Source organism: Peromyscus californicus, unplaced genomic scaffold (genome assembly GCF_007827085.1).
Source record: "Peromyscus californicus insignis strain IS unplaced genomic scaffold, ASM782708v3 Scaffold_4__1_contigs__length_199733344, whole genome shotgun sequence".
NCBI classification, from domain to species: Eukaryota; Metazoa; Chordata; class Mammalia; order Rodentia; family Cricetidae; genus Peromyscus; species Peromyscus californicus.
The window spans coordinates 55,987,701-55,997,986 of NW_026294562.1; the positions used below are offsets into that span (position 1 = coordinate 55,987,701).

The window sequence follows — 10,286 nt, forward strand, 5'->3', positions numbered from 1 at the left end:
TTCTGAATAAAGACCAGGCTGTGGGCCTCTCCCATCTCCTCTTGGTTCCGGACCCCACTTGACCCACTAGGGATCCCTTGGACACTAAGCACTTACACCACACTGGAGAGCAGGAGACCTCTTTATTGCTCTTAGAGAAGGCTGCTTACAAGTTTCCTGGATGTGGAAGGGACCCAGAAAATTTACAGGATCAGACAGAGGAAAACAAAGGCAGGAAGCCAGGGCCTGCTGAAGACCAAGCGAGGTTTATGATGAGAATATTTTCATTCTGCACCTTACCCGAGCCTGGGGTTCTTGCCCCAGTGCTGGCTTCCATGAAAGCCTCCTTCACCTCAGGATCCTCCTAGCTACCACAATTCAATAAAGATGCAGCTAAGAAACTTCAGGTGGACATGAGAGGGAGAGAGGGAGGAAAGAAGGGGCCCAGGGCCCACTGCTCACCCTGAGGTACCAAGTGCCTGTCCCTCAGCCAGCTGTGCCTCCGGAGGAGGGGCCTGGGGGATGAGTCAGGCTAAGGAAGGGGCCACTGTGGTCAGCATCAGGTCCTGTGCCAGCAAGTCCCTCAGTTCACCACTGCTGAGCTGGCCATGGTATTCACACCGCAGGCGCCAGACCCACGATACAAGTAGTAGTAACCCTGAGGGACAGTGGGACTTGGTGAGGGTGCTTAGGTAGAGTGAGGCTGGAGGGTCAGGGGCCAACCAGGCAAAACTTACCTCCTCACCCCAGTTACTGCCCCAACTGTTCTTGATGGTCCAATAAGGAGTGTTGGAGCCTTGGAAGCCACACAGAATACAAGGAGTCAGAGGCCCCAATTCTCCACTCAGATACTCATACTATGAAAATAGCAAAGAGCCAAGGGGCCCACCTACCGTCCTCAGAGAGACCCCATGCATCTATAAGGCTTGGAGAGAGCACTTGTCCAGTTACCTCTAGAATAACCTCCCACAGCCCCAGCTTTCCTGTCTACAAAAGGCATGTGTATTTCTCTGAGGCTGGGATTCAGGTTCCCAGGCATTACCCCGAGGTTCCCCTCAGAAGGCCTAAGAAGCTGCTATCTACCCCCTGACTATGGCCTGGAGTGGATGGAAGGATAAGCAGGAGACCGGTGGAACTCACGGTTGCCATAGCCCACCAGCAACACAGCATGGTCGATGAGCCAGGGGCTGCAGAGGGGCCGGAGAGGGTGAGCAATCCCATGGCGATAGAACTGACAAGAAAACAGGGGGTAGAATGCCAGCCTGAAAGGGTGAGTGCAGGAGGCAGAGACAAGAGAGGGGGCAGGAGCTCAGAGACCAGGGCCTCACCTGCATGCCAAAGGCATTAATGGCGACTGAGATCGGTCCTTTCTGAGCCAGCCAGGCTGCCATCTCTGAGAGGGGAAGGCAGCGTCAGTGGTTACTTGGGCCCAGCAGCATCAACCTGGACCCACTCCAGCCCCTACTCACTGTTCTCATTCTTGCTCAGCTCCACTGAATCATTGATGTAGACTTTTGCTCTTTGTGCCGAGAAGCTGCAGGCCTGAACATGGCCCTGGTAGCTGTAGTCATCCTCTGTCTCCAGCCCTCCTGGAAAATGAGGAGACTCCTGTTTATCACTCATTCGTGTTCTCCCAGACAGAAGGGTGCCAAGCATCCCACAGACATGAAGCCACATGTTCCTTACATACTCCCAGGGCCCCAGGCCTCTGAGGACTCTCCTCAGTCTACAGATGACAGAGCTCGGGATGAAAGGATGTGGGGAAGGGGCTACATTAACCAGCATGGACAGGACTCCGCTCCCATCTCTGCCTCCTTGCTGAGGCCTCATCCCAGGCTTCCTGGCACTTTGTCCTTTGCTGCTTGTCCTGCGCTGATAGTCTACTGCTAATGTAGCTCAGACCCTTGTTGGGCTCCTGGACCAGTTTCTTTGTAAGCTATCTCAGTTCCTTAGCTCACGATCCTTCTACTACTGCAGCCCACGGCTGAATTTAATACCTCTCCTTGGGAGAGAGATGTGTTACTGTCCAGTTTAGCATAGTAAGAACACAGACTTCCAGGAAGTGAAAACATCAAGATCCACTGGGTCCTTGTCATGTAACAGAATCTTGACATCTATTTTCTCACTTGACACTGAGACAATCATACCAAGTGGACACTGTATATCCCATTTCACAGTTGAGATAACTAAGGCTCTGACAAAACTGACTTGCTGTAGAAGTTTGGCCAAAAAGGGTCAACTTAAGGACCAGGACCCAGTTCTGTGTGACGCCCACGCCCATCTCTCCCTCTTGCAAAGAGGCAGCACCTGCTGCCCCGCCTGACCAAAATAATGCATACCCAAATTCTTTATGGCTGTGTAGGCATTGGAGGGCAATCCACCCAAGCAGGCCTTGTCCATCTTGTCACAATCCAAGAGCTCTAGGAGACAGAAGGCTGGTTCCAAGGGGTCCTCTGGAGAGGCTGGCCTTAATGTCAGGGGGCTGGAGCAGGATGCTCACCCTGCTCTGACAGGGAGAGCAGAGTCCCCTGGTTCAGGAACCACTGGCCCTCCACATTGCCTGTGACAGAGAAGGCCCAGCAGGAGCCACACATGCCCTGCAAGACAATGGACATGGTCAAGGCTCTCCCTTTCTTCAGGGCCCCATGCAGTTTGCCTTCTCATCCCCACTTCTGGGACTCCAACCTGGTCCTTCACTTCAGTGACAGCCCCTTTCTTCCTCCAGTCCCATTCGGGCGGGGCGAGATCATCTACAGGCTTGGCTAGACTCATCTTCCTGCCAGGCTCCTTTTGTAAAAGGGGATTCAGGTAGATGGTGTAGAATTCCTCCTCTGTAGGTAGAGGTGGGCAGGGCAGAGAGGGGTGAATATTTTATGCTAGTCCAAATGAGGAGCTTCCGGAGCAGGGCCCAGTCTCTTCTAAGTTCTGCGAGGGCTCTGCTCACCGTCCCCACCTGTGAGGTCACTGAACTTGGTGATCCCATACTGAGCTGTGCCACGGTCCAGGGCCTGAATCTTCTGTGCTCGCATCATGTTTCTGGTAAAGACAGTCAAGCGCCACTGGGCTTCTGAGGACCAAAGAGAAGGAGAGAGGCTTGAAACCAAACAGATCATAAAAGGAGACATAAATGGGGTTAGCAAGCCAAGTTTTCCCCAGGTGAGAGGTAGACTCTGGGTTGAGCTTGAAACTTTTGAGTGTGTTAGAGTGAGTGTGGTGAGCGTGTGTGTGTAGATCAAAGGACAGCCTCTGGTGTCACTCCTCAGGGTCTTTCCCTTTTGTTTCACAAATGGTCTCTTACTGGCTTAGAACTTAATCAAGTAGGCTAGGCTAGCTGGTCATGAGTCTGTTTCTGCCTCCCATTTCACTGCTGCCTAGGCCACCTTGTTGGGCTTCTCTGGTAGGATCTGGGAATTGAACTCATGTCTTCACACTTTCAAGGCAAGGGCTTTATTAACTGAGTCACTGCCTTAGCCCCTGAAACTGTTTGTAAGGACAGATCCCTGGGGCAGGTAGAATGCGACATGGGGAAGCAGACCACAAAGTGACAAGGTGGGAGGTGTGGTCAACTTTGGGAGCCTAAACCGGAGCACTGACCAAAATGAGACCTAAGGGTGTCACCCAGAAGAGGTTATGGAAAAGGCCATGATGACAAAGGAAATCCAACAGAGAAAATCTGGTCTCCACCTTACCCGACCCTGCCTGGAGGGACGGAAGCCCATGGTTTCTGGCCAGGAAGGTAAGATGGAAGGAGGGGACAGTCCACTCTTCCTTGACAAGATGGCTGCCTAGAAAGCTGGATAAGAACTCAGGGATTGGGGGTCCTTGAGAGACACAAGGTCCTTGTGTCCTTTCCTTCCTCAATATCAAAGTGCCATGATAGGAGAAGGCCCAAGTCTGACTGGGACAGGTACAGACAAGGCTGGGTCCTACCTTCCTTTGATTCGTAAGTGCGGTTATAGGTATTCATGAAGTCCTCGAAGACTGTGGCCATCTTTACAGAAAAGTCCTGGGAAGACAAAAGGGTGGGTGTTTGTTTACAAGGCGTTCAGCCTGACCCCGGGGACACGAACTGAGGGTAAAGGGAAGAGAAATAAGGGGGCAGTTGGCTCTCCCAGATACAGGCTCCTCACCTGGGGAAGGGGATCCTTGTTCAGCATCGGAAGGAATGAGCTGAAAGTCTCATTTCCATACTCTGGATAGGGTTGGAACAGAGAAGCAATCAAGGCTGAATTCTGAGTCAAGTATGGTCTGGGCTATCCCAGTCTCCTTGAGCTATCCCAGCACCTGTAGCCTTCGTATTCACTGGGCCACAGTCCCTCCTCAGCAGCATGTGTTTTCCTAGCTCATCCAGGACTTCGAAGCTGCAGAGCTGGTGGGAGAGAAGGAACAGTCTGGGGACAGACTGGAACAAGCTCCTGGCAAGAGCAGCTAGCCGCTCCTCAAAGGAGGGCCACACAGAAGGCAATCACGACTTGGTGGAAGGAGGCCCTGGCCAGCAGCAGACACCAGCACCCAAATACCCACCCTTTCAGAGCATCTTGATCTCTAACCAGTAACTCAGAGTGAGGTAACCTCTGCTTCCTCACAGGACCCATCATTCCAATTGCTTGCCGGCCTGGGCCAACAATAGCTGGGACCACATCACTCACCATGGTTTTCTTGGTCACGGGGAGCAGGCACACCAGCGGATCATTGCAAGGTGGCTCCTCCATTGTGGCTTCCAGGGAGAACAGAGAGCCCCGACCCACCTGGATGGAGAAGGTGAGGCTGGCACAGCCATCCCCCACTCTGCTCCTCTTAGGAGCCTGTAGCCCACCTGTGCTTCCCTATCCAGTCTTAGCCTGCACCGATCCTTTCCTTCACGGTCCAGGACAACAGCCAAAATTTAAGTCAAACTCCACCTTGCATCATTCCTGGGCCCAGGCCCCGCGCCCGCTCCCCACGCGTCCTCACCCGGCGGACGCGCCCGCGTACGGCCCCCAGCACGGCTCTCATCCCCGCAGCACGGCCGTAATTGTACATGTCCAGCGCGAAGCGGGCGGGCGCCAGCAGCTCCGGGGGCGACAGATCCCAGGCCTGTTCGTCGTCGGCCCGGGGCTTGGCGGGGACCGGGACCAGGGCCACGGCCCGGAGCAGCGCCAGCAGCCATAGCAGCTGCAGCAGCGGCGCCATGACCAGGGCGAAGCCCCTGGCCCGGACTTAGCGACCCAAAGACGCGCGGATCAACCGACCCGGGGCGGAGCCCGCGGTCAGAGGCCACAGAGTGTCTCCCCACGGCCCTGGACAGCGCCGGGGCGGCCAATGGGCACCGATTCCTGGCGCCTGCGCGCTCGCTTATTTACGCGAGGCACGTGGAGCACGTGGGGATGGTGGGGCGGGGTTATGGGGTGGGGAGAAGGACACAAGGCTGAGAATAAAACTCGAACCCACCACTTATTCCATCGTTATCTTAAGCAATAAAAGACAGATCCCTTTAATCATGGCAGACCTGTGAAGTTAGGTGGTGTCCCGTTTCACAAGTAAGGAGAGAAGTTTACAGAGGGCTCTGTTAAAGAGTTGAACTTGAATCCAGGCAATTGGCTCCAGAGCCTGGCTTGGCGGCTTGATTGCTCCTTTGAGGCTCCTATTGTCATTCAGGAGATGGTCAGTAATATTACAGGTCCTAGGACCCGAGGATGTAGCTCAGTTGATAGAGTCTAACATGCACAAAGCCCAGCACAGCACAGAATAAACCTAGCATGGTGAGGCTCTTCTGTTATCCCTGCATTCTGGAGGAAGAGACAAGATCTGAAGTTCAAGGTCATTCTTGGATACATAGTGAATTTGAGCCTAGACTATATAGGTCTGAGTCCCACTCCCAACCCCCATGCATCTGGCTGTTAGGAAGCAATCATACAAGTAATCAACAAAGCAATGTGCACAAGGTGGGATCGTGCCTTAAGCACCGTGTTCCAGGGCTGCCAAGGGACAGCATCAAAACCTAAAACGGGAAAAATAAAAAAAATCCAAAGTGTAGAAAAGCATGTGGGAATAAACAAAAGGACCATAACCCAAGATGAGTGCTATAAGCCTCAGGCACACTTGAAGAGGGACTGGAATGGAGGGTTTTTATTACTAGAAAGGAATTTTCCATAAATTTTTGCTTGGATACAAAAATCTACTGGTTTTGGAGCAGGAAGGCAGGGAGCTGTTGGCCAGAGCATCTTGTCTGAATCCTTGCCGTTAAAGCTGTTAAAAATAAACCTGGGTGGTGGTGGTACATGCCTTTAATCCCAGCACTTGGGAGACAGAAGCAGGTGGACCCCTGAGTTTGAGGCCAGCCTGGTCTACAGAGCAAGTTTCAGAACAGCCAGGGCTACATAGAAACCCTGCCTCAACCCCGCCCACCCCCAAAGAGGAAAGAATAAAAAATACAGCCTATTGCTATTGACCTTGGTTGGCCCCCAGAGGTGGAAGGTGAGTCCCTGTTGCTGAAGACACCATACTCTTCAGAAACAGGGCCCAAAGGCCCCTGAGCTGGAAATGACCTGAATGCCTCCTTCCTGAGGACCAGCTTTCATGTCACACCAGGAAGATCCACGCAAGGTTCCATGGAAGGAAGGAGGGAAGCAATCAGCAGTCCTATGACACCGTGTGCCACATCAACAGCCAGCACGGCACAGTAACCACAAAGGTGCAGTGGTGACAAGTGTACCTCGGTGGTAACCAACAACTGTCTAGTTCGACTTCAGACCCACTGAACAAGAGGGGAACAATGCCTGGTGCTGGGAACTTAGCCAGCTAGCTACTCAGGACTAGGGAGGTCAAGGATCTTGGAGGAGAACCTACAACCACTTTACTAAACCAGCACTATCCCTGACCACAGTCTAAACATTTGTCCTGATTCCCAGACAAGTGTTGTCCTCACCCCTCATCAAGGAAACTTCTCTTTGAAACAAACAGAGAGTAGTATAGAAAATCACAACCAATTAAAATGTAGAGTTGTGTAGAGATGTGTCCCAAATGGCTACATTTACAAAACACTCCCCGACCTAAGGCTCAGGGAACATTTTGGAAGAGGGGGTGAAAATATTGCTCTTCAATCTTACAGAGACTCAGAGAGTTTTCTGTGAGATTGTGTCTTCTAGTATCCTCAGAAACTATACCCATAAAGTCTTACCAACATGACTCCCTAAACATGAGCTGAACTAGGACAACGTTAATAGACGTGTTAAAGGGAACGGGGTAGGGGGCCAGGGGGAGCCCCCAAGGCCTCAGATCTACAGGCAACTAAGGAACACTGAGAGTTGGAGAAATCGTCTTCTGCAGGGAGGAGCATGCCAACCGGTTGTCTAATACCAAATTGTCAGCCCTAAAAACATACTTATAAATAATGTTACTCAGTCAGGTGTGGTGTTTAGTCCCAACACTTGGGAGGCAGAGGCAGGTGGTTCTCTGTGAATCTGAGACCAGCCTGGTTTATACAGCCAGGTCCTGTAGCCAGAGCTGTATAATAGATTGACCCTGTCTCAAAAATAAACAACAAAATAATCAAAAAACAAATAACGTAATGTAGACTAAGCAAGTTATATTTAGGAATATATATGTATATGCATATATCCATGTAATAGTAATTAGTGATAAAAGATGCTATGAGTTTGAAAGAAAGCAAGGAGTGGTATATGGGAGGCTTTGGAAGGAGAAAAGGGAGTGAAGAAATGTAATTATAATAATCTTGAAAATGAAAGAAATAAAAAGTAGGTACAATAAAGGTTTCATTATGACATCCTCAAATAAGGGTAGGAAGCGGGATGTGATAGTATGCACCTTTGATTCCAGCACTCAGGAGGCAGAGGCAGGCTGATCTCTGTAAGTCTGAGGCTAGCCTGGTCTACATAGTGAGTTCTCGGCAAGCCAGGGCTGTTGTGGGTAGCCGTTCCAGTTTTGACCTGGAAATACCACCCCCTTTGAGGCTTAGGTAACTGTCATGCCTACAAGGCAGAGCTGAGGGAGGACCCCTGAAGACCCGAGATCCGGATGGGGGAGCTTTCTTGGTTCCTGGACCCTGGACACTGGAGGTAGACCGAGCAGAGTTCTCCAGAGAACACCGTCGGACTGCGCTGCGTCTTCCCAGACCCTGCAACCTACCTATCCCTTCACTTGTAAGTTACCCCACAAAATAAACCTCTCTTTTAACTACGTGGAGTGGCCTTAATAATTTCACCAATACAGGGCAACATTGTGAGACACTGTAAAAAAAAAAAAAAAGGAGGTAAGGAAAAAGATACAGGGCTAGGGGATAGCTCAGTTGGTAAAGTGTCTCCATGTAAGCATGAAGACCGAAGTTTGACCCCCAGCTCTTGTCTAAAAAGCTAGGCATGGGCTGGGGGGCAGAGGTAGGTGAGTCACTGGCCCTGAGCCTGGCTTACTGGCTGAGCTTCAGGCCAATGAGAGATCCTGTCCAAAAAAATAAAGTGGAGGACTCCTAAACAGTTACACCTAAAATTGACCTCCAGTCTAAAATACACCCACAACATACCTGCGTATGTGCACACACAAAGAAGTGTGGTGTGTGTGTGTGTGTGTGTGTGTGTGTGTGTGTGTGTGTGTGTGTGTACACTATGCTCATGGAGGCCAGAGAACAATTTGTGGGAGCCAGTTCTCTCCTTCCACTCATGTAGGTCCTGGGGATTCAACTTAGGTCGTCAGACTTGACAGCAAATGCCTTGACTTGCTCAGCCATCTTACCAGCCCACAAAGAAGAAATTTCATATATAGTTTTTTTGTTCGTTTGTTTCTTTGGGTTTTTTTTTTGTTTTGTTTTAGACAAGTTCTTGCTTTGCAGTCCAGACTGACCTCAGATTCATTACATAACCCAAACTGGTATTGAACTTGTGGCAATCCTCCTGCCTCATCTTCATGAGTGCTCTGATTACAGGTGTGTGCCACCACGTCTGGCTGACAAAGGAGCTATTTTTCATCTCTTAGATAATAAAGCTTTAAAAATTAAAATTAAAAAATTATCCTTAGGTTGAGTATGGTTGTGTAAGCCTTTTATTCCAGTACTTGGGAAATAGAGGCAGGTGGACCTCTGTGAGTTGGAAGCCAGTCTGATCTATGTAACAAGTTCTAGGCCATCCAGAACTACATAATGAGCCCTGTCTCAAAAATAATTACACATTCCACCTCTAGGAACTAGAGATTTTCACATGTTAAATGCATGTATATGATTTTCAGAGCATTCTTTTTGGCTCAAAATGTCCAGTAACAAGGGACTCATTAAATGAAATATAAGCACAGAATACTGTATGGTTGTCAAAAGAATGAAGCAGTGGGCTATGGAGAGAGTTCTAGGCAAGCCTGGGCCCCACAGTAAAAAATAAAATGAAGCAGCTATATTATATATTGCATACATTCTTATTTACATGTTAGTATATATACCTATATATAGGGAGACAAAACTATATATATAGAACCTGAGGCAGTTTATAAAAAAGGCAAGGGGAAGGGGAGCAAGGGAGAAAATAGCATACCATTCTTCAACTGGTGTAGCTATAAATACTTGAACACATAATGCATGTATATATGCTTCCTGTGTACGTAGGCTGCCTTTGAAACAGTGCCTACGATGGCTTATCAGACCTCACATAGTCTAGCTTGCCTTTTGGCATCTTTGTTTTTTAAAGACTGTGTGTGTGTGTGTGTGTGTGTGTGTGTGTGTGTGTGTGTGTGTGTGTGCTTTCATGAGTTTATGTGCATCATGTGTATGCCTGGAGCCTGATAAAGTCAGAGGTCATTGGATTCCCAAGTACTGGAATTACAGGAGGTTGTGGGCCACCTGATGTGGGTGCTAGGACCTGAACTTGGGTCCTGTGGAAGAGCAGTGAGCACTCTTAACTGCTGAGTCATCTCCCCGGCCCTGCCTTTTGGTATCTTGCAACAACTTTGTCTGGTCCGCCTCTTCCTCTTATTCCCCTCCTCTGGCTCAGGACACCTTGCTGTCCCTGGAGCAGCCTGAGCATTGCTGATTTGGAGCTAGCTCCTTGATGGCTGTCAGGAATGTTCTCCCAGGGGTCTACAGGCTTTGTTTTTCACCTTCTGCCTTTGCTCAGATTTTGTCTTCTCAGTGAGGCTTGCACTGATCACCTTAATTAAAATATTACTCACCCTTAATTTCCCCTTCCCTTAATATTTTTTCTCTTTTTCCCCACAGTACTCCCACCATTGAACATTGTATTATTCCATGTGCTTAGTGCCATGTTTATGGTCTGTTTATTGCCAGTAGAATGTAAACAAAGAGAAGAGATCTTGTCTACAGAGTGAGTTCC

The 10,286-nt window shown here is 49.7% G+C and overlaps 1 protein-coding gene across 2 annotated transcripts; it reads right to left on the minus strand.

Annotated features, from left to right (window-relative positions):
- Window positions 1-103: 103 nt before the first annotated feature.
- On the minus strand, window positions 104-5,295 carry Ctsf (cathepsin F). Of its 2 annotated transcripts, none has more exons than XM_052711959.1 (14): window positions 4,933-5,295; window positions 4,629-4,727; window positions 4,264-4,348; window positions 4,110-4,171; window positions 3,910-3,985; window positions 2,933-3,046; window positions 2,665-2,810; window positions 2,480-2,576; window positions 2,319-2,399; window positions 1,449-1,568; window positions 1,308-1,372; window positions 1,120-1,210; window positions 717-775; window positions 104-637 (listed from the first exon to the last, which is right to left on the minus strand). In XM_052711959.1, the coding sequence occupies exons 1-14, from the start codon at window positions 5,149-5,151 to the stop codon at window positions 563-565; spliced, it is 1,389 nt and encodes a 462-aa protein (XP_052567919.1). In that variant the 5' UTR covers window positions 5,152-5,295; the 3' UTR covers window positions 104-562. The 2 variants fall into 2 exon arrangements, with proteins under 2 accessions (XP_052567919.1, XP_052567918.1); XM_052711958.1 differs by having other exon boundaries at window positions 2,924-3,046.
- Between the last annotated feature and the right edge of the window lie 4,991 nt (window positions 5,296-10,286).

Coding starts and splice junctions, on each gene's coding strand:
- Ctsf (XM_052711958.1), bottom strand. CDS start 5,151: ATGGCGCCGCTGCTGCAGCTGCTATGGCTGCTGGCGCTGCTCCGGGCC. Junction 4,728..4,932: donor TACGCGGGCGCGTCCGCCGG/GTGAGGACGCGT, acceptor TTCTCCATCCAG/GTGGGTCGGGGCTCTCTGTT. Junction 638..716: donor GCAGTAACTGGGGTGAGGAG/GTAAGTTTTGCC, acceptor ACTGTCCCTCAG/GGTTACTACTACTTGTATCG.